Source organism: Argentina silus (genome assembly GCF_951799395.1).
Source record: "Argentina silus genome assembly, chromosome: 13".
NCBI lineage: Eukaryota > Metazoa > Chordata > Actinopteri > Argentiniformes > Argentinidae > Argentina > Argentina silus.
The window spans coordinates 12,507,744-12,531,368 of record NC_139667.1 but is presented as its reverse complement, the minus strand read 5'-3'; the positions used below and the strand labels follow the sequence as shown (position 1 = coordinate 12,531,368).

The 23,625-nt window shown below is 45.4% G+C and overlaps 2 protein-coding genes across 3 annotated transcripts in view; both read left to right on the top strand.

Annotated features, from left to right (window-relative positions):
* eml1 (EMAP like 1) overlaps window positions 1-15,677 on the top strand; it is a 41,083-nt gene extending 25,406 nt beyond the window's left edge. Inside the window, exons 6-22 of one of the 2 annotated variants that reach the window (XM_083683758.1) lie at window positions 4,103-4,232; window positions 5,796-5,945; window positions 7,847-7,916; window positions 8,405-8,512; window positions 8,909-9,004; window positions 9,454-9,588; window positions 10,089-10,188; window positions 10,767-10,918; window positions 11,786-11,911; window positions 12,296-12,427; window positions 12,946-13,013; window positions 13,260-13,348; window positions 13,749-13,846; window positions 14,298-14,385; window positions 14,804-14,899; window positions 15,202-15,332; window positions 15,433-15,677. In XM_083683758.1, the coding sequence (XP_083539884.1) occupies window positions 4,103-4,232; window positions 5,796-5,945; window positions 7,847-7,916; window positions 8,405-8,512; window positions 8,909-9,004; window positions 9,454-9,588; window positions 10,089-10,188; window positions 10,767-10,918; window positions 11,786-11,911; window positions 12,296-12,427; window positions 12,946-13,013; window positions 13,260-13,348; window positions 13,749-13,846; window positions 14,298-14,385; window positions 14,804-14,899; window positions 15,202-15,332; window positions 15,433-15,558 (1,895 nt within the window). In that variant the 3' untranslated portion in view covers window positions 15,559-15,677. Of the gene's footprint in view, window positions 1-4,102; window positions 4,233-5,795; window positions 5,946-7,846; window positions 7,917-8,401; window positions 8,513-8,908; window positions 9,005-9,453; window positions 9,589-10,088; window positions 10,189-10,766; window positions 10,919-11,785; window positions 11,912-12,295; window positions 12,428-12,945; window positions 13,014-13,259; window positions 13,349-13,748; window positions 13,847-14,297; window positions 14,386-14,803; window positions 14,900-15,201; window positions 15,333-15,432 lie in introns of both variants that reach the window. The other variant, XM_083683757.1, reaches the window with a different exon arrangement.
* Window positions 15,678-18,320: 2,643 nt separating this feature from the next.
* The window catches only part of evla (Enah/Vasp-like a), a 32,786-nt gene continuing 27,481 nt past the window's right edge, over window positions 18,321-23,625 (top strand). Inside the window, exon 1 of the mRNA XM_083683577.1 lies at window positions 18,321-18,384. Within this exon, the coding sequence (XP_083539703.1) occupies window positions 18,380-18,384 (5 nt within the window). The 5' untranslated portion in view covers window positions 18,321-18,379. The remainder of the gene's footprint in view (window positions 18,385-23,625) is intronic.

Here is a 23,625-nt window from a genome sequence, read left to right as displayed (position 1 = left end):
GAGAGGCTCGTGGAGGTAGAAATCGGAGGACAGGCTCATTGTAATGCATGGAATGGAATGAGGAATGGAACACATGTTTGATACCATTCCTCATTCCGTTCCATGCGTTACAATGAGCCCGTCCTCCGTTTTCTACCTCCACCCCCAGCCTCCCCTGGTGTACAGTAAAGTGGTGAATTTGTGTTGTAACTTGCTGTTGTGTCGTCTAATTGAAAACATCCATCCACCAACCAATAATCAACCATTCAACAACCAATAATCAACCATTCAACAACCAATAATCAACAATAAATCCATGAGTCATCATCTTCCCCTTCCGCAAACACACATTCCTTCTGAAGCATCTCTCCTCTCCTCCATCTCGTCATCACTCGTTTCCTCTGTCCTTTCTTCATCAGGAGTTATGCACATATTATGATTTGTGTGTTTGACTTCAACTATTTATTTGTCTATTTGAGTTTGGAGATATATTTATCTGTCTATGGTTTATTTGAACACTCACAGAACACACTGACATATTTTGAACAAACAATAATCTTTGACCCGTATGCCTTACACAACAGCGTGTGTAGCCAACGTACATTTCAACACCTGTTCCTAGACGGAAAACTGCAAAGAAAATCAAAATAGACAGTCGAAAGATAAAAACATGATTAGAGAATCCAGCAGCGGTAACCGGAAGGATATTGATTAGAGGCATCTCCAGAATGTTATTGATCGTTGGGTAAATGACACTGCCAGGTGACAGGTTAGTCTACTTGATTGATACCCCTCCCCACCATGCGGGGGGGGGGGGGGGAATCTGCCAGAGCCATAATTAACCAGGCTGATATTGAACACCTGAATCAATTATGGTCCTATAATTCCCCACAGCTGCTAGTGTTGTCTTATGAACATTAAATCCCAACAACAGCTTGATGACTGTGCAGTCCAATCAGTCCCTCCTCTACATACACGGCAGTACAATGTTTATCATTTGAAATGATTCTCATAAAAAATATATCTAGCTCACATATTTTATTAAACCTTAATTTAGGCAGGGAGTCACGTTGAGACCAAGGTATTTTACAAGGGAGTTCTGCATACACACAATTTACAACCATAAATCATACAAAAACAACAACATTATTAAACACAATATCAAGAAAAACCGCCACATTTTTCATCAAAGAGGAATGGAAATGAAAAACAATGGAAATGACAGGAAATGGAAAAGAGACAATAGACAAGAACAGGAAGTGATGCGCATCCTCACCTGGCCCTTCTGTCTCTCTCTGTGACTCATAAGGGATGCGACGGGTGACCCACTGCAAAGGTAGGCTCTGGTCCCTGAACCCCCCCTCGCCCAATCAGCAAGCTCTCTGGACATGGTATTACCTTATAAGGCCATAGAACGAAGCCTGGCTCCAGATCTGTATGAGCTCTAGCCAGACTATTATTGTCATGCCACTCATGCCACGCACATACAGATCTGGGACCAAGCTACTAGAGGAGGCAGGGGAGGCTGGGTGGAGGTAGAAATCGGAGGACAGGCTCTTTGTAATGCATGGAACGGAATGAGGAATGGTATCAAACATGTGTTTGGTGTCAAACATGTGTTTGGAGGATGTGTTTGACACCATTTCTTATTCCGTTCCATGCATTACAATGAGCCCGTCCTCTGATGTCTACCTCCACCAGCCTCCACTGATAGGAGTGTTTCAGCTCTCTATCCATCTCCTCTGCTCTGAGCAGTGGATGGAAGCAAAACGAGAGCGCACAGATGTGTAGTCGTTTATTGTCAGGCCTTATATGATTCATGTCCACTGGTTTAGAATCTTCTGGCCTTAGTGAATCATAGTTATGGTCCAGTGTCCAGAAAGTTGCTGTAAGGCAGGGGTGGGGTTTGGTTGACAGATGTGAGTGTGCTAGCATCCCTCCCCAATGCAGTTTGTTAGCCAAGAGTGGACTAACACACCCTCTCTCTGGTTGCACACACACTGAGAGTTTTGACCGTGTGTGTGTGTGTGTGTGTGTGTGTGTGTGTGCGTGTGTGTGTGCGTGTGTGTGTGCGTGTGTGTGTGTGTGTGTGTGTGTGTGTGTGCGTGCGTGTGCGTGTGCGTGTGTGTGTGTGTGTGTGTGTGTGAGTGTGTTTGTTTGCAGTGATGCTGTGCCGCTATCACAGTTAACCGTAGTGCAACTTTCTAGAAGTGTGTTTGCTTGCACACGCACACACACACACACACACACACACACAGCCCACTGTGCTCCTTGTTTGTCTCAGTCACCATAGAAACCACACAAAGAATTCTGACATTTCCTTGTGCACCCAGAACACTCTGATGTTCTAAGAACCCTCTAACTCTCACTTCTGAGAATTTGCATTACAAGCTGATGTCATGTCTTCACTTTTTAGCTTTTGAAATCTTTTTGGAAGTCTTCTCTTGCATGTCCTTGAGTCTGGGTGATTTGATGTGAAGCCAGAAACGAATATTCTGAAGCTGAGAAAAAAAAAAACACTTGTTTGGTAGAATCGACTGCACTGAAATCCGTGGTCTTTTTGACTATAGATTTGACGTTGCTAGTCTAAATAAGACCAATGTAATGTGAAATTGGCACTCAAGTGAAGTGAAAAGGTGCAATAGATACCAGAAAAAGGTGCTTTATTGTGGAAAATTAGCCATAGTAAATTAGGCTACCATAGTAAATTGACCCATACAGTAGATGTTCTGGTAAAAGTATTTAATGCCCTTGTCGTTGTCCCTACCACTGTTTGCCCTCAAGTAGATCCAGTAGCTAGTCTCCTGCCAGTCCTGTGTTTCATTCGTGGTTGTCGTTGTGGCATAATACATACGTTGTATATGACAGCTATCTAACATTGCTGTATTCTACCGACCCCTCCCTCCTTACCTTGTGTCATTGGCCCTCTCCAATTCTGCCCCCCTCACCTAGTCACTGTACAGATATATCTGAGCCGCCCGTCAAAACGGACAGGATTCAGCGACGCCCCCAAGTCTGCAGCCGTGTCTATTGGCTCCACCGAAATGGCACCTGAATCCAAGATGGCGTCTGACAAGGCTGTGAAGCCTGCGGTCAGAAAGACGCCGGCGTTCATCCTTCCGCTGAGGAAGTCAGCCAGTCAGACCTCCTACTTCCCCTTAGACACGCCCACTTACAGGAGCCCAATCAAATCCCCCAGCCAGTACTTCCAGATCTGTTACTAGGCGACACTGGTCCTTCTGGCCCATCTTAGAGGAGGTTCTTGGACAATTCTTCTCAATTCTGTTATTAAAGCTACACTGGTTCTGATAGACCAACTCCTCTAATGGAGATTCATTCCTCCTGACAGTAAATGGACATTAAGAGAAACTCAGTTCCTCTCCTAGACGTTTTAAAGGAGCCCTGTCTAAGACAGAGCTTCGTCCTGTCTACAGTCCACACGCTCTCCTCCCTAGAACATGTTTAGTCATAACCTTGAATGTAAATGGACAAAAAACAAAAAAAAAAGTTTATGTTTAATGTTGTTGTTTTGTTTCGGTTTTTTGTTATTTTGCATGTTTTTGTGTGTACATCGACATGTTTTGGATTTATTTTTGTTGGTCCTTTGTTTGGTTTGAATCAGTTTTTTTCATTCCTTCTCCTGTGGCACCATGCCAAGCCCATCCTTCCGCTTGTGTGTCCGCTCTGGTTGACCTGTGTGTGTTATAACCTATACCTTCTAAATGCTATAACGCTTCGCAACAATACAACAATACAGTTAATTTTGCACCATCTGTTGTTTTCCGAATGTTTTTGAATTGACTAATAAAACCGAAATCAAAGCATCTTTATCTTTGTTTGCTGATCTCTAATTTTCTTCGCTAGAACAATTCCACTTTTGCAACTTTTGCTTTGTGTCAAACATATTTTCATGAAATCCCTTAAATCCCTCTCTCTCTCCCTCTCTGTCTCTCTCTCTCTCTCTGTATTTCCCCTTGATGTAGGAACTCTTGAAACCCCTCCTCCTCCATTCTCCATTCTTCCCCTCACCTTTCTCACCATTTCATCACACACACCTCTCTACAGTATATTGCTGCTGACTCACAACTGCCTGTCAACTGAAAGTGTCTGTTGCTCTTTCTAGAGGAAGGGTATGTGAAAATGTATTTGAAGGGACGACCCATCACCATGTACATGCCCAAAGACCTGGTGGACACCTACTCCCTGGAAGCCAAAGCTGACCTACCCACCAAGAAGCTCAAACTGGACTGGGTGTATCCTTTTCACTGTTGTCAATTCATAACCATGACATAACCCACCTTGGAGAAGAGAGGTCACTCAACTCCACAACGTTGTGAGTCTTTGTTACCCTTTTGATGAGATTTACAAAAAAACGGCATGACGAATTCATAACTCCCAAACAAAATAGATCAAGATTGATTGCCACATGATGGAATTTTAGCATTGAGTTACGTTAACAATAACGATCGGCTGTTAGAAAAACTGAGGAATTACAGCTCAAACGACACAAAGGAAAAGAAAGGTCACTGTTTCAACTCAATCACTTATTATGAGTCTTTGTTTTCCCTTAGAATGGATAAAGAAAGGCACTGTAGGACAAATACAGGACTCAAAACAGATTAAGATTGATGGCCACATCGCATAGCAACATTGCTCATCACAATAGGCCCGAATTCAATGTGAAAAACAAATGGATGATATTAGGTGGGGTTGTTTGTGCACATTTATTGGACCATGATTCCAACTTGGCAGCAAGGCTGTGACATCAGAGATACCAGCCTCTATGAGGATGCATCCAGCCTCTAGCCTCTATTCCAGCCTCCAGCCTCTCTACCAGCCTCTATGAGGACGATATGACACATAAAGGCATGATGCATTTTAGTGGAAGCTGGTGGAGGGAGAAATCGGAGGATTGTAATGCATGGGATGGAATGAGGAATGATATCTGGAGTTCATGACAATGAGCCCATCCTCCGATTTCTACCTCCACGAGCCTCCCCAGATGCATTCCCTCATCTTTAGAGAAGGGTTCTGCTCTCAGGGAGAGGGAGGTTCACATTCCTCTGTGGTGCAACATTTGAGAATGTATAAGTCACCCACTCCTGTCCGTCCACATGGATTTGTCTGGCTATGTTTCTACCCTATACTGCAACATCATCCACCTGGCCTGCCATTCCTGCATTCAGCAATTACACAGATCCCACAGCTGCCAGGCGGAGGAGGATAGAGTCAGCTTCCCCTCCTCCGTTCTTCATCTCCCTCTACTCTTCTACTCCTCCTCTCATCCCCCTCTTCTTCTCCCTGAAGGAATCAGGCTTATTTCAGCAGAACAGAGCAGATTATACAAGGGTAGGAGAAAACAGAAAAAGCATATTTTTCGAGAAACCTCAGGACTGGGAAGAGGATATGAATTTTCGGAACTCTGTCTGTGGTTTGATTTAGCCTCAGGGGCCAAAGCATGGATTCTCTAACAAAGGGATGATAGTTAATCTTATCTGTAGTGTCTATTTCCATCCAACTCAGAGAGGTCAGAGAGGCGGGGCGATGGGAGTGATATGTTTTTCAGAAGATAAGATGTGATGTGTTTGCCTTATTTAATTTGATTTCGATATACTCAAATGAAATAAGACTGGTTGATATAGTATAACATTTCATTTGATCCGTAGATAAATATGATGGACAAGATGTGATGCGTAGAAAGCAATCTGCTGCACTGGCCTCGTTAAATTAATAATGGAGTTTTAATCAAATCCGACGAGTAGATATATAAGGCTGATATCTACAGTATTTAAAGTTATTGGTCCTGACGTGTCCAGTTATGGGTACCGGGGACGTGACTGTCGCTCCAACCTGTACCTGCTGCCTACGGGGGAGACGGTGTACTTCATAGCCTCTGTGGTGGTCCTGTACAACGTGGACGAGCAGCTCCAGAGGCACTACACTGGACACACAGACGACATCAAGTGGTAAGGGACACAGAGAGGGGGTAACCTCGGGACTGAATAAACACTGTGGTACTGGAAGAGACACAGAGAGGGGGTAACCTCGGGACTGAATAAACACTGTGGTACTGGAAGAGACAGAGAGGGGGTAACCTTGGGACTGAATAAAGACTGTGGTACGGTAAGAGACATAGAGAGGGTAACCTCGGGACTGAATAAACACTGTGGTACTGTAGTAAGAGACATAGAGAGGGTAACCTCGGGAATGAATAAACACTGGTAAGAGACATAGAGGGGACTGAATAAACACTGGTAAGACACACAGAGGGGGTAACCTCAGACTGAATAAACACTGGTAAGACACACAGAGGGGGTAACCTCAGACTGAATAAACACTGTAGAATTTCACCACTACTTGTGGCCCCGTGCATCACTATGGGCTGAAGGAACATGTCATGTAGTTCATCCTTGCATCATTTCCATTTACTCATTGCTTTTCAGACTACAATATATAGCCTTTCATTGAGGTTGAGCAGTCGCCTATGATTGAAACATTCAGAGAGAATTGCACTACAATTTTCAGTTGGAGGAGCCACACCCAGACCATCCTTTGTTATTTTCAATCCTGAGAGACACAGAGGTGGGATCATCATCATCATTATCAGCAGCAGCAGCAGCATCATCATAATCATCATTAGATTCACAGACATCATGTTTGAAAAGTATACTGAGATCTATTGTTGAGCTGTATTCTTCTAGAAAGCAGAGGGGAATTGCATCACAGTTTCCAGTTGGAAGGACCACAACAATGTTTGAAAATACTTCTTTGTTAGCTTGTTAACTCCCGCCTGAATACAGATATTCATTTCACAATCTGTGTTATTATACTACAATTCATAGCTAGTGGAATCCACCATTTCAGTCAGGGGGAGGCTGGTGGAGGTAGGAATCGGAGGACGGGCTCATTGTAATGCACGGAACGGAATGAGGAATGGTATCAAACAAACCCACATGTTTGATACCATTCCTGACGAGCCTGCCTTCCGATTCCTACCTCCTACAGCCAGCCTCCTTCTGACTGATGTCGGTGCATAGCTACCCCCCACCTATCCTCCTGTTCAGTATTCTGGTCTGGCTCAGGTGAATCACCCTGGTAATGAAGAAGATGAAGGTACACAGCTGCCTGGTCCGCTGTCTGCTGTCTGCTGCTCTGTGCTACGTGAGGAGGATGATGATGATGATGATGATGATGATGATGATGATGATGTTGGACAGGTCATTACCACCGCCCTACCAGACAGGCTAATCAGAACCATAATGAGGATGTGGAACACAGAGATAATGGCTGGCAGAGTAACAAGACCCGAGGTTGCCGTGCTGGGATCAACACCATAATGAACAGATACTAGTGAGAGAGTTGGATGAGTCTTAGAATAGACACAGGAGAGGGTGGAGGTAGAAATCATCTAAATTCAGGCCAAGGCTGTAGGTTCAATACCCGCTTGGGCCATACACGAACATACAAATGGATGTGCTCACTGTACCGCAGGGGAGGTGGGTGAAGGTGTATGACACCATACATTGGCTCATTGTATGTAGCTCATTGTATGACACCATTCCTCATTCCATTCCATGCATTTACAAGGAGCCCGTCCTCCGATTTCTACCTCCACCAGCCTCCCCTGATGTAGTCAACGTACTGTAAGTCACGTTTGGATAAAAGTATTTGCTAAATGAGCATTTTCACTCTGATACTATAACAGGATTGCTACCCACATTTCCGTGCCACGCTTAGATCCAACGCATTCCCTTTGATCCTCGTCAAGGCTGCTCCCCTCCCTCAGCGGGCTCCCATCGTTATTCTAATGTCCTCTCAGATGTTCAAAGTGTTGCTAACTGTCTGTTCCTCGTTCTGTCTCCTCCAGTCTGGCCGTCCATCCTGATAAGATAACCATAGCAACAGGACAGGTGGCCGGCACCTCCTCCGATGGCAAAGTAAGGGACACCTTCCGTTCTCACGCCTCACGGCCGGCCTCAGCTCATGTCTTTAATGATTAGAAACAAGAACAGATGATAGAAATAATGAGTAATGTTCGATTTGACAGTCCCCTGTATTTACCAGGTTGTTACTATTAAATTATATGGTAATAGTGTTATTACATAGTTATTACATATGAATTACCTCTCTAGTACATGGGGATGTATTATAACATTGTACCAGAAAGAAGCAGTAGTTATTGTGTTATTAATGTACATTGTAACCATAGACATACAGGTGTGGTAATAGGACTGTCAAATATATTGTGACCAAACACGCACGCATGCATGCATGCACACACACACACACACACACACACACACAGACACACATACACACACACACACACACTCACACAGACACACACACACACACACACACACACACACACGCTCACACACTCACAGGGATCATCATGCTAATGATGTATCTGTCCTGGCAGCAGTTGGCTCCTCATGTGCGTGTCTGGGACTCTGTCAGCCTGAATACCCTCCATGTCCTGGGTACAGGCTTCTTCGACCGCGCCCTGGTCTGCCTGGCATTCTCCAAGTCGGTAAGTACCATAGTGGGCCTAGCTCCCCGCAAACACAACCAATCAATCACTCTTTATCCATCGTAAATATCCCAGAGGGAGATTTGGTTTGCATAGCAATGGCACAGAGAGTCAATCAAACACACACTAATCCACATACACAAAGACTGTTTGCTGCAGGGCTTTTCCCTGCTCAGATAAAGGTTAAGAAAACCTGATTGATTTGATTGTGTCTGTGTGTGTGTGTGTGTCTGTGTGTGTGTGTGTGTGTGTGTGCGCGTGCTACGTGTGTGTGTGTGTGTGTTTGTGTGTGTGTATGTGTGTGTGTGTGTGTGTGTGTGTGTGTATGTGTGTGTGTGTGTGTGTGTGTGTGTGTGTGTGTGTGTGTGCGTACGTGTGTGTGGTGTGTCTGTACAGAACGGAGGCAACACGCTGTGTGTGGTGGACGACTCCAACGACCATGTCCTCTCTGTGTGGGACTGGCAGAGAGAGGAGAGACTGGCGGATGTCAAGGTGAGTTGTGACTGTGGTTAAACCATGTTCCATCGCCCTTACGCAGACATAGACACAAGGGCCAGTGGTTTAACTTGTGAAATGATGGCTACGGTGAGTTCCGGCATCCACACTAGCCTTAAACTAGGGAATGCACGGCCAATACATGACTTCATTCTAAGTGGTACAATATGTGGATATTTATATATATATATAACCGCTGACTGTCTATGTGTTATTGGTATTCTTTTTTCTGTTCAATGTGTCTTGATAATCCTGTGAGGTTGTGTGGGAACGTGACTGGACAAGAACATCAAATATTCCTTCATTCATATTCCTTCATTCATGTTCCTTCATTCATATTCCTTCATTCATATTCATTCATTGGTCTCTGTCCTGACACAATACCCTCGCCTCGTCCGTACAGACTGTCATGAGACTAACACCTGTCTCTGTCTGTCCTGTGACAGTGCTCCAACGAGTCAGTATTTGCAGCGGACTTCCACCCCACCGACACAAACATCATAGTCACCTGTGGGAAGTCTCACCTCTACTTCTGGACCCTGGAGAGAGGGACCCTGGTGAAGAAACAAGGCCTGTTCGAGGTACGACGCGAGATTTCTCATCCTGTACTGTACCGTAGTCAGAGGAGGCTGGTGGAGGTAGAAATCAGAGGACAGGGCTCATTGTAATGCATGGAATGGAATAAGGAATGCTATCGGAATGAGGAATGGTATCAAACTTGATACCATTCCTCATTCCATTCCATGCATTACAATGAGCCCTGTCCTCTGATTTCTACCTCCACCAGCTTCCCCTGATTATAGTCTCTGATTCTCATCTTCACTGTACTGGAGTATAGAGAAAACGTGACATTTATATTATTGGAATCAATATAGTGATCAGAGTTGGATTAAACAGTAAGGACAGACTGTGTTGCCTCAGTTCCTAGATTATTAATGTCATGTTACGTGGAAATAATAATAATTGTGAGATGTTGTCTTTTTTTCTATCTATTTGCATGTCTGTTTCTGTGTGTTTGCTGACTGTTATGCTGTTCTGTGTCTGCCCTGAGTAAATAAAGTGATATTTATGTCTCTTGCAGAAACAAGAGAAGCCCAAGTTTGTGTTGTGTGTGACTTTTTCAGAAAATGGAGACACCATAACAGGAGACTCCAGTGGCAACATACTGGTGTGGGGAAAAGGTACAGCAACATGGCCACTCAGTGGAATGACATCACAACAACAAAATTACAGCTGATGAGAGTGTTACCTTTGTAAACACATTTCAGTGCGGGAACAAGGAAAGCATTTCATCTGAGGAATTGGGAGCTGTAATGCTTTCTACACATACAGTAAATGTCATTCAAGGTAGCAAAGCGAAGGGAAGCAAAACAAACAAGTTGTGGAGTATTCTATTTTAGTTCTATGTTCCCAGCAGTTTTCTCCCTTATATTCAGTGTGTGTATTTGTAAAGGCCGTGTGATGCTGAGGTTGTGAGTGGTTTAGCGCTCCGAGGCGTTTCATTGTGAGAGTGTTGTCACGAATTTGGGGATGAAGGCAGGGTCAAGCCCAGGATAGAACAGGCATGTCTTGTGAGAGACACTCCTCCTGACCATGTGATGAAATAACACCTATCTTCTCTTCCATCTCTTTCTCTTTCTCTTTCTCTCCCTCTCCCTCCCTCTCTCTCTCTATATATATATCTCTATCTCTCTCTCCCCCCCCCCCTCTCTCTCTCTCTCTCCCTCTTTCTCTCTCTCTCTCTCTCACTCACTCACAGGCACCAACCGTATTAGCCACGCCATTCAGGGCGCACACGAGGGCAGCATCTTTGCACTGTGTATGTTGAGGAATGGCACATTGGTGTCAGGCGGAAAAGACCGGAGACTCATCTCCTGGGATGGGAGCTACCACCAGATCCAAACTGTGGAGGTGAGACACAATCAATCACTCACTCAATCAATCAATCAATCAATGAAGTTATTTGTATCATGAAAAAGAAAAGAAAAAGTGCCATGGAAAAAAAAACTCCCTGTTAGGAAGAAACCTTGAGAGGAACCAGGCGTGAGAGGAAACCATCATGTAGCAAAGACCCATGTCTGCACCAGGCTACATTCTAAACCCCAGTTTTCCATGGTATTAGCCTTTGCCAGAGCGAGACATGAATTGGAAGCTCATAATTGATGTGGCCGTAGGCCCTAACCTCATTATCCAACATAGACTGCATTATAACCATCTCATGTATTAATGCCATGCTCAAGCGCCTCTGCAGCACAGCAAGGTCTCGGCCATAGCATGAATTAATGAATAAGTGCATCTAGCACAGACACTTTCTGCATACTGAGCACAGCATGCATCATTATTGCAAGAGATGAGGGGCAAGCTTGTTCAGAGTGGTTTTTGGTTTATGTATTTCAATGGTCATGTTGTTTCTGTATCTTCTCTATTTTGTGTTTATCTCCAAACTGGCCCAACACCCAATTTTCTTTCTGCACTCTGAGAAATGATTCGTTAAATTTTTATTTAGGCAGTGAGGTCCTAACTGAGACCGAGGTCTGTTTTTTTTTCCAAAGAAGTCCTGATTACAGACATGAAACCATCAGAAATGTACATTCACAAACGGAATACAGTTCATTAATTACACATCAATGACAAAGTCAATTTACACAATATAATCAATGAAAACATGCACCTTCCCCAGATGACAGATCCTTCATCAAGGTCTTAAACTCAAATCAAACTGATAAGACAAATCACACACTCCTCATATGACACAGTATTCCCCTCCATCTTCCTCAGGTCCCGGAGCTGTTTGGCCCTGTCCGCACAATAGCTGAGGGCAGAGGAGAGAGTGTACTCATCGGGACCACTAGAAACTATGTCCTACAGGGCAGTTTATATGGAGAGTTCACCCCTATAACGCAGGTTGGTAGCAGTATTGCACATCAGGGGAGGCTGGTGGAGGTAGAAATCGGAGGACGGGATTGTGGTCATACATGGAATGGAATGAGGAATGGGATCAAACACACGTGTTTGATACTATTCCTCATTCCGTTCCATGTGTTACAATGAGTATGTCCTCCGATGTCTACCTCCACCAGCCTCCCCTCACAACTCTAGAACTGTTTTGCGGTGCTGAAATTGTACAGTATGTAAAGTCTAGAGAAGACAAAACTGAAGAACTGAAGACAAACTAACATTGGCACAAATGGACTGATAAAGTATTCTCCCCCTCGCCCCCCCTGCCCCCTCCCCCCTCCTCTCCTCTCCTCTCCTCTCCTCCACCCCTCCTTTCCTCTCCTCCTCCAGGGACACACAGATGAGTTGTGGGGTTTGGCGGTCCATCCCTGCAGGTCCCAGTTCCTCACGTGTGGCCACGACAAACAGATCAGCCTCTGGGACTCTTCCTCACATCAGCCCGTCTGGACCAAGACTATGGAGGTAGGGACACAGCGCCCTCTGGAGGACGACGATGAACATCACACACTGATTCTATGACTACCAGGGGAAAGGATGACTCCAGTCCCTCGGGAGGCTGCTGTCCTGCTGGGTTTAGTTTCTCTCTTGTTGGGAGTTAATGACTCAGAGAGGGAACACACCTGGTTTTTTCGAGTCTCAATTAGTCACTGATTGGTAGGAATGAATGAAACCCAGCAGGACGACAGCTGTTGGAGTGTCTGATTGAATTACCCCGCTGCGACAAGCCTTTGTAATTATCAGTCTCTCTGAACGCTTCTGTATTTTTGTGGATTATAATAGATTCTAGTTTGTTTTTCAGATGGTGGTTATCAATGTGAAGTGAAATATGTTAGAGTCAGGGGAGGCTGGTGGAGGTAGAAATTGGAAGGATGGGCTCATTGTAATGCATGGAACAAAATGAGGAATGGTATCAAACACAGCATGGTCCCTGGTTAGAGTGCAGGATGACAGGAGACTTCTTTTGTTTCATTCCTGGTCAGGATGCAGCCCAATCCGCTGGCTTCCATCCCTCTGGGTCAGTGGTTGCTATAGGAACGCAGACCGGCAGGTAAGGAGGAAGTACTTGAGGAAGAATCTCATTAATTAACTTCAATCATAAATGCCACAGAGATCAGACTAAATTTAAAAATGCAATTATTGAAATGTCGGTTGAAGTGTGTGTCACTTGTGAAGAGAATATTTTATATTTTATATTCCAGAGGGTCAACTTGCAGCACTGCAGATACAGTCAGCCCAAATACATACAAACAATATTTAGACATATAATATGACAACAATATCTTGTATCCTACAGGTGGCTTGTCTTGGACACTGAAACCAAGGATCTGGTCACAGTCCACACTGATGGAAACGAACAACTGTCTGTTATAAGCTTTGCTCCAGGTAAGAGATCTGACCATAGACATATATACTCTGGTACATCATTGGTTCTAACCAAATCGTTTTAGTCTGGAATAGGACAGCTTTATTGACAAGACAGCTACGGAACAGCACAGTAGCCTGGTCTAGATCTGTGTGCTAGCCTACTCCCCTGTTGTTGTCAAGACAACCCTAGTCAGAGGACTTGGCTAAAGAACATTTAAAGGTCTGAAGTAAAAGGGAGACTTCACCAATGTTTAGCTGGAGACAATGAATGTGATGTTAAAAATGTGGAAAGTGTCCCTTTAACATTGACTGTTAGTTATAGGCTATGAACAAATAAAGAACAGATGGATTATGACATGTGATGCTTTAATGGCACACTGTGTATTTTGAGCCTCTAATCTCCTGTCGCACCCTCTAGACGGCAACTTCCTGGCGATCGGTTCCCACGACAACTACATCTACATTTACGCTGTGTCTGAGTGCAGCAAGAAGTACAGTCGAGTGGGAAAGTGCTCGGTGAGAGGGTTTATTTATAGTAGCCCCCACCCACACTCACACACACACACACACACACACACACACACACACACACACACACACACACACACACACACACACACACACATTCTTATCATCTCCGCAGCATGAGTAGAGATATATAGTACAAGCCCATACTCAGCATAATGCATAATCAGATCACTCTGAAGCTAGCTGAGTCATACTGTACAGCCGCATAGGGACTGAGGCTGGAATTCAATCAAACAGGCATTCTGGTATCTACAGGACGCAGTAGCTTGTGTGTGTGCATGGCCAGTAGTGTGTAAACAATGACACTGCATTAACATTTGTCTGTCTGTCTGTCTGTCTGTCTGTCTGTCTGTCTGTCTGTCTGTCTGTCTGTCTGTCTCTCTCTCTCTCTCTCTCTCTCTCTCTCTCTCTCTCCGCCCCCCCCCCCCCTCTCTCTCAGGGCCACTCCAGTTTCATAACCCATCTAGACTGGTCTGTGGACTCTCAGTATCTGATGTCTAACTCAGGAGACTATGAGATACTGTACTGTAAGTATGCTGCAGCCTGTCGGTCGCTCCTTTGTTGGCGTACGTCACATGGACTATTAATCACTTTGACCAGAGAAGTCACATTGAGATTTACGGTTACACCTCGATTTCAGGGCTCACTTGAAACAGAGATATCAATCTCAATGTGACTTCTCTGGTTAAATAGCAAAGAAATCATCATCTATTCATCTAACAGTATTATGTAGGCCATCTGTCCACGATGTACAGTATGTACGTCTGCTGCAGTGGAGGCAGGTGGAGGTAGAACTCGGAGGACAGGCTCATTGTAATGCATGGGGTGGAATGAGGAATGGTATCAAGCATTTGAAACCGATTTCTACCTGCCTCCCCTGGCAGTTGTGTAAGTCTGTCCTGTGATTAATGCCTGTCCCGTCCCGTTCCCCATCCCCCCCTACAGGGATCCCGTCGGTGTGTAAGCAGGTGGTGAGTGTGGAGACCACCAGAGACATCGACTGGGCCTCCTCCACCTGCACCCTGGGCTTCACTGTGTTTGGTAGGCATACTCTGCTGGTACCAACAGGAGAAACTGTTTGGACATGTATGACCACTAACAATAACATCAAGCAGTTTGTTTAGAGTTCAAGCATAAGTTGTGAGTGAGTGGTTTGATTTATAGTCCACGCATGCACACACACACACACACACACACGCACACACGCACACACGCACACACTCTTCTCAATAGATACACTAAGGAATGGCATGGGTGCATAAACTAGCATGTACTGGAGGAGAGTCTAGCATGATTTGTAATACCAGCATAACCAGTCCATTCACATGACTTGTGGTCCCCAGGGTTATGGCCAGACGGTTCAGATGGGACGGACATCAACGCTGTCTGCAGGTCCAGTGACACCAGACTACTGGTCACGGGAGACGACTTTGGAAAAGTCCACCTCTTCTCATACCCCTGCTCACAATTCCGGGTAAAACACAACTCTAACATACGGCAATTCCTAAACCCGTGTCCTGAAAACGACCCCCGCCTAATCTCGACGTCATTTATCTTCCCTTCTCTCCCCTCAGGCTCCCAGTCACGTCTACGGCGGCCACAGCAGTCACGTGACCAACGTCCACTTCCTGTTTGACGACAGCTGCCTGGTTTCCACGGGAGGGAAGGACATGAGCGTCATGCAGTGGAGGATAGTGTGAACCGCTCTCTCGCTAGCTAGCTAGCCAGGCAGATACCGATACAGCTTACTGGAGGACAGAAGATCGTTGGGTCTCTATGGATCAGAGGCCTCTACTTAGGGGGCTTCCCTGCACTCAGATCCACATGTTGGGTGGGAGGGTGGGGGTGGGGGGTGGGGGGTTTGGAGTAGGGTGGGGGTTGGAGTAGGGTTGGGGGAAGAGCGTTGTAACAACAAGGTGGATGTGGCGGGAGAATATGGTCAATACAACAGACTGTACCTTTGTTGTTGTTGTTGTTGTTGTTGTTTTTTTTAGCGTTACGTTCAACCTGTCCTCCTTTTATTTTGTATCTCACAACTCCAGGGGAGGCCGGTGGAGGTAGAAATCGGAGGACGGGCTCATTGTCATGCACGGAACGGAATGAGGAATGGTATCAATTATGTATACCATTCCTTATTCCGTTCCATGCGTTTTCTACCTCCACCGGCCTCCGTTGCACGACTCAGGAAACCAACAGAACAGTAGAAGCTGCAGCTCTGAGCTCTTCCCAACACCATGTCAGTGATTCCCTCTCCTCTCTCTGGCCTACTGACACCAATCCGCCTGGGAAAGACTAAGAGAGATGTTTACTGATGGTGTCACGAATCTGATCTAGGCTTCTGTCAAAGGAAGCACATACATTTGCGAGTCTACAAAGTGATTTTGGTTCTGGAGTAAAATAACACAAACATTGCATGATTGCCTAGTCTTTCATCATGTAGTAGGCATACATACTAGTAACTACTGCAGGTTTACCCCCCTAACAATTGGTTCATTCCAAATGTTGATGGCCAATGGGAAATCCATTCTGAAGGCTAGAATAGTATGGCCCCAGCTCACCGCTGCCATTCTGTGGCTTCCTGAGGTAGTGCATGGTTTTTACGTGACTGCAGTTAGTCATACTGAACTGACTATCCATTTCACCTTTTACTCTGCATTCTAAATAATCTGACTGTCACTTAACTTCAATGAATTATTTAAACACTCAATGAAAATGACACAGGAATGAGGCCTGTTGAAAAGGCTTCACTTGTGAGGCTGTGATGTGCTTCTAAGTGCAGTCCCCTCAAATGATTGCCCCTTCAAATCCTCTAATAATAATAATAATAATAATAATAATAATGACACATCATCTACTGCTAATGTTACTACTTACGTTTTCCCTTTCTTGAGAATCCCTGTATAGTTGCTGAACTGGTTGTGTAAATAAGAGGTTTGTAATGATCAGACCATTGCACTGTAAACTGTTTACTTCATGTGTGACCCCCTATTATGCACTGTCTGTCTGTCTGTCTGTCTGTCTGTCTGTCTGTCTGTCTGTCTGTCTGTCTGTCTGCCACTGGCAGGCTGAAGGATAGATAACTTCTCATATGACGTATATATCTATACTAGGCATCAGGGGAGGCTGGTGGAGGCAGAAATCAGAGGACAGGCTCATGGTCATGCATGGAACGGAATGAGGAATGGCAATAGTATTTCTCATTCGGTGCCATGCATTACACTGAGCCCGTCCTCCGATTTCTACCTCCACCAGCCTCCCCTGCTAGGCATAGCCTACCAGCCCATGAACAAACATGTCCACATGCATTTACAATGTCTTCTCCTCACAGCCAGCCAGAAGTGATATCTTACTCACAAAGTTAATCTTTCTGTACACTGATATTGTCATCCATACAGGGTTAAATAGTCTGATGATAATGAAATAATCCATAATACTAAATAATCAAAAGCATGCCTACAGCAAGCTTGGTTTGACCTGTTACAGCATATGGAGATTTGTGTGACATCATCATAACAATGTAACTACAATGACATTCATTTGACTGACCTCCAGTCCTTTTGTAATGTATCATTTTAGAGATGTTGGTTTGTTTAGAGTTGGTTATGGATTGTTAACAAAAGTGTAGTTCCTTGCAGGGTTGGTTGTCCTCTTAATTGATGATATGAGCATTGACATTATGATGTGGATCACTATACCATTGAGAGTGTTTGTCACAGCGGTATAATCGCATCCACAACACTTAAACAGTTCCAACATCTGTTTGACAGTAAAACACAATTGCAAATTCCTTCAAAACTATTTTGTCCTATTTGTCCTTGTGTTTTATGTGTTATTGTTATATATCTGTGTGGATGATGGATGGGGTGAGTCATACTCCTGGCAGATCACATTGAGAGGTGTCAAGTACAGGCAGTTTATGTACCCATATTTTTATTATATTATCATACAAACTGAGAGATTAGAGAGGGAGGGAGGGAGGGAAAGAGGGAGAGAAGGAGGGAGAGAGACAGATAGAGAGAGAGAGAGAGAGAGAGAGAGAGAGAGAGAGAGAGAGAGAGAGAGAGAGAGAGAGACAGAGACAGAGACAGAGACAGAGAGACAGAGAGAGACCGCGGTGCACGTGTGCGTTCGCCGCTAGTAGGCAGCATTGGGCCGATGACATGCATGCTGTTCTTTCTCAAATCTCCGCCTCACCAAAACACCACCATCGGGAGGAAATATGGCAACAGAGAAGAGGCTGTCAACCGCAATTCACCGTCTTCTCATTGAGACAACCACGACCATCATTTGAACATGGAATTAAGAATACACACATGTAGAGAGAGACAACGGAGCGCAAAGAAGCTGTTTCGAGAGAAAGAGAAAACGTTCGGATTCTCCCATTGCATTTCAGAATACTGACTGACATTGCATTTACGTATAGGTGTAAATATTTGACTGATATACATATTAGAACGTGTTGTTGTATTAAGGTTCTGAGAGGAGACATCGGTCCATTCGGTCCAAATAGAAGAAAAGAAAATGAGGTAAGCATGATAAGCAGCACGCGTTTGGTTCGCCCGCCGCGTCATTTGTCGGAGCGCGACACGATGCGAGCGATCATTTCTATGATGCGCGCTGAATGTGGATGTGGTGCATGTCCAGATTTCATACAAATCAATGATCTTACTCGACATCCTCAATAGAACATAATGTGGAATGATGACATGATGCTCATGCTATCATAATATAGGGCCTATATGTTGAATAACAATTGGAACATCCATTATCTGTGATAGCCTACTGTCATATGAACCGATGCACGATAAAGACATCAGGTTCGTTTATTCTATATGAAATACTATCAGACGATTCATAACGATGTTTTTTCCCCCCCTTTCTAAAACCGTTATTGTCATACTGATAAACCTGCATCACCATGATCGTTAGATTTATTGAACGGTCTTCGCGATATCGCAATGTTGTCATGGAAACCGGCACACATGACATACCATAATGAACAGGCCGGCCGTCCTCCGGTTATTGGCAGGGCAATACAGAATGTGATTGATGTTTCAACATCCACCACACGATTAGGCAAGGTAGATTGAATGATTGGCAAACCCTATTGCTTTAATGACCACCCATCATTTTGCCATTTTTATGTGTAGGAGAAGGTAACAATGAAGCAATAATGGTCCCCAGGTTGTATTCTAGGCAGGTTTACAACCCTTGTCTGGAACCCAAGCAGGGCTGCAGTATGTTTCTCTGCCCTGTGGATCAATTGGATTTTGGGAGCTTGGCCCACGCTGGTATGCAGGAAACACACGCTGAGCTGAGCCCTGAATTCTCCACAATCTCCAGAGAAATATTCAGTCTAGGATTCTATTTGCGAAGCTGTTTGTTTTCTTTATCTGCCTGTAAGTCTCTTGAGTTAGTGCTTTGGATGAGCTCGTGACAGTTCAGACACAGTGTGCTGTCTTTGTTTATAGATATGAGAGAATGAGAATGTGTCTGTTTCCCAGTATTCTTTTTTTGGGTGGGGCTCTCTATTTGTGGTTGCACATGTGATTTTCTGGATACCAACGACGTGTGTGTTTGTGTGTGTTTGTGTGTGTGTGTGTGCTTGTGGTTAATTCTAGGTGTGGATTGTGTGTGGCATGACTGTGCAGTGTTGGCGTTTGTAATTAACCTACCCTCAACATTAAATGACACCGTTCCTCATTCCGTTCCAGGCATGACAATGAGGCCGTCCTCCGATTTCTACCTCCACCAGCCTCAGCCTTCCCTGACTTGTAGTCACACTATGTTACAATCTACTCCCATCGGGTTGTAAATGCAGTGTTCAGGATACACTATAGCCTACATTAGTGTCACAGCTATGCCTCTTAAGGTTACAACTCAATAGTAAACACACAGTGTGATTTATTCGCTATATGATCCTATTGTAGAAGGATGAGAAGTGTCCTCCTATCCCTCTCTCCCTCCCTCCATCATCTCCTTTTCCTCTTTGAAGGTATGTTGTCCTGGGTGTCCTGCCAGAGGCTGTTCTTTTAGTCAGGGCCAAAAGGGAAGTCTTAAATCTCTACAAGGACGAGGTGGCTGCCTTCTACAGCACAGCAGGAAACATCAGGGGGGGGGGGGGAACTGATTCAATCAAATGATTTATTCACCCCCAGTGCTTCCATTCCATCCAGGCACTATACAACACTTCCCTATGTGAGGGCTCCACTTCCCCATGTCAAGGGCTATTTATAGCATCTTAGCATTAGCCTTTTATGATGCTACGATGACTCCCTCCCTCCCTCCCTCCCTCCCTCCCTCATTCCCTCCCTCCCTCCCTCCCTCCCTCCCTCTCTCCCTCCCTCCCTCCCTCCCTCCCTCCCTCCCTCCCTGCCAGCCATAGGCTACACCGTCGCCGGGGCACGTTTGCGTACGACAAGACATCATCCCAGGATCCCGTTAATGCAGGGCGATTTCTGAAGCAGTTGCCGCGGTGACTCATCCCGGGTCGGAAAGGTAGAAGGGAAGGAACGGCCGTTGGAGAGATAAACGCTGAGTTGTGCGCTTTTCCTGCGGGCTTTTTTCCTTCCCCAGATCACCGGGTCTCTCTACACACGATCCAGCCTCTGACATGGCCCGTACGACCCATCATACTGTAGGCATCATATTCAACAATGCCCTTGGCGGTTTATTGATGGGGAAATCTAGAATAGCTTCTTGGGTTCCACAGACCGTGTGGAAGCCAGCCATTCAATATCATATGCCCCCCCCCACACACACACACACCCCTCCCCCCAACACCCCATCCCCCCACTCCCCCTGTACATTGCCCTCCGAGTGTCAGCTGAAATCATTCGATAATGCATGTCTCTCTGCTCTCCAAAGGAAAGAAAATGCTTACTTGAATCCTTCTCTTGCATGCATCGTGAATGTCATGTCAGCCTCACCAGTATCCCACAGACAAGAGCCTACCTGCTGGGACCATATAGACACACAACATGTCTCCACTCTCACTGTGCTGTAAGTCGCTTTGGATAAAAGCGTCAGCTAAATGGCATTTATTCTCATTATATATGACTATGGTTTGGTTCCTATCCTGTAGCTGTTTAACTAGAAGACCACTCTACCAGGGGAGGCTTGGTGGATGTAGAAATCGGAGGACGGGCTCATTGTAATGCATGGAACGGAATGAGGAACGGTATCAAACACGCGATTTCTACCTCCACCAGCCTCCCCTGCTATCCATATGTGGCTTCATTGAACTAGCGTAGCAGAACGTAACGTAGTGTCGTGTCGTGGATAAGTCCCCTCTCCCCCTCTGTTTGGAACAGTGACAGCTAAAGCTCTACAACTCTTTGTTTCCGACACCTCGCTCCAGCAAAGCAGCTTATTGATCTATGTTTGCACCGCGCCAGGTGCAGTCTCATTGAGGAAGAACAATTCTACCGTATGCCACAAATAAACACTGCTAACGCTATGGAAACTAATGAGCTGTGCAGTGATATAGTGATATACGCTCACCGAGCACTTTATCAGGAACACCTGGACACCTTCTCATGGCGGAGGTGGTGTAATGGTGTGGGGAATGTTTTCTTGACACACTTTGGGCCTGTGAATACCAATCAATCATCGCTTGAATGCCACAGCCTGTTTGAGTATTGTTGCTGACCATGTGCATCCCTTCATGGCCACGATTTACCCATCTTCTAATGGCAACTACTATGTCACAAAGCAAAAGTCGTCTCAAATTGGTTTCATGAACATGACAATGAGTGCAGTGTTCTTCAGTGACCTTCCCAGTCACCGGATCTGAATCCAATAGAACACCTTCGGAATGTGGTAGAACGGGAGATTCACAGCTTGAAAGTGCACCTGAGAAAATCTGCAGGAATTGCGTGATGCAATCATGTCGTCATGGACCAGAATCTCACAGGAATGTTTCCAACATCTTGTGGAATCAATGCCACAAAGAATTGAGGCTGTTTTGAGAGCAAAGGGAGGCCCTACCCAGTATTAGTATAGTGTTCCTAATAAAGTGTTGGGTGAGTGTAGATAGATACAGCATAGCTGTACCAGACCACCTGCCTGTACTTAGAAGATGTAGAATGAGTTATCGTGGGGGGATGCTAGAAAGCGTCACTGTTGTTAATTGCAATGTGTGTTGTGTGTGGTGGTGGAAGGGATCATCATGTGTGTGTGTGTGTGTGTGTGTGTGTGTGTGTGTGTGTGTGTGTGTGTGTGTGTGTGTGTGTGTGTGAGTGAGAATACATCAAGGGGCCGGGAGAAAGGAAAGCCCACCAATCCTTTGAGTGGATGTGAAAGAGGCAAGGTGACTGGACTGGAGTGGTCACATGTTTTCTCTCCCTTTCTCTCTCTCTCTCTCTCTCTGCTCTCTCTCTCTCTCTGCTCTCTCTCTCTCTTGCACTCTATCCTTCTCACTCACTCACGCACGTCATACATACACACACTCTCTCACTTTCTTTCTTTCTCTCTCTCACTCACTCAGCCACTCATTCTTTCTCTCTCCTATCCTTTCCCTCCGTCTCTCTTTCTCTCCCTGTCTTGGCCCAGTTCGTGCCTCCTCATGCCTGGTGCTGTGGATTGGTAACGTGATGGGATTTACGCTGTCCTGAAGCTTGTCGTCGGAGGTGTGCAGCAGTGTGCGTCTCCTCTCCTCTCTCACTAATGCTTCCTCCTCTCCCTAATCCCCCCCTCCACCTTTCATCTTATGCAAACGGATCGTCTTCTTCTTCTTCTTCTTCTTCTTCTTCTTCGTCTTCTTCTTCTTCTTCTACCTCCACGGAAGCCATCTGCCAAACATGTATTCCTTTGACGACTTCGGGTAAGGCTGCATTTCTCATCCCTTGGCTTCTGCCTCCAGATCTACCTCGGGGTCGGTCTGTTTATGTGTTCAGGAATAGGCTTGTCTTTAATGGTTCAGGAAAGCGTTGGGCTTTTCTACAGAACTGCAGTCGTCTCTGTTGTCTGTTGTGTAATGCTGGAGCTGGGCTCTGTTCTTAACGGTGAACAAGTACTCGGAAAGCAGCTTTTTTTTTTTTTTTCTTTGAAACAGTCCCAGAGAGCACTTCCACTGAACTCCACTGAGACTCTGGACAGCTGTTCTGTCCCGGGAGGAATGATTGGATAAATCTCTCTCCATATACACACACTTCCCAGGGAGAGGAGATGTGTGTGTGTGTGTGTGTGTGTGTGTGTGTGTGTGTGTGTGTGTGTGTGTGTGTGCGCGCGCACGCCCATTTTTGTATGTGTGTGTGTTGTGTTTGTGTACGTGAGAATGTGCGTCTGCACATGCGTGTATATGCACGTGTGTGTGTGTGTGTGTGTGTGTGTGTGGGTCAGCTGATGTGCATTGATCCTGTCTCATGTTGGTTTACAGGCTGTCCATGCTTAGCAATGGTAATCTCCGACAGGTCAGATCTGAAACTGTACCACGACCACAAGGCTGCATGGGTCTCAGGATAACATGGCCAGGCAGATTACATTGGAGTCAACACGCAGATTTGCTTGTCGAGGCTCCCATGCAGATGTGGATGAGATGAGAGGAGGGTGATGACATGGTCATTACAGCAGAGGAACAACCTCTGTCTGACGTTAAGCCCTCTGGGACTCCACATCACTGTTACTAAGCATGACACGTTGTCATGTAGACGTTGTGTTGTTACAATGTTCTGGTTTATTAAGACGGGGAGGCCGGTGGAGGTAGAAATCTGAGGCCGGGCTCATTGTAATGCCTGGGATGGAATGAGAAATGGTATCCAACATCC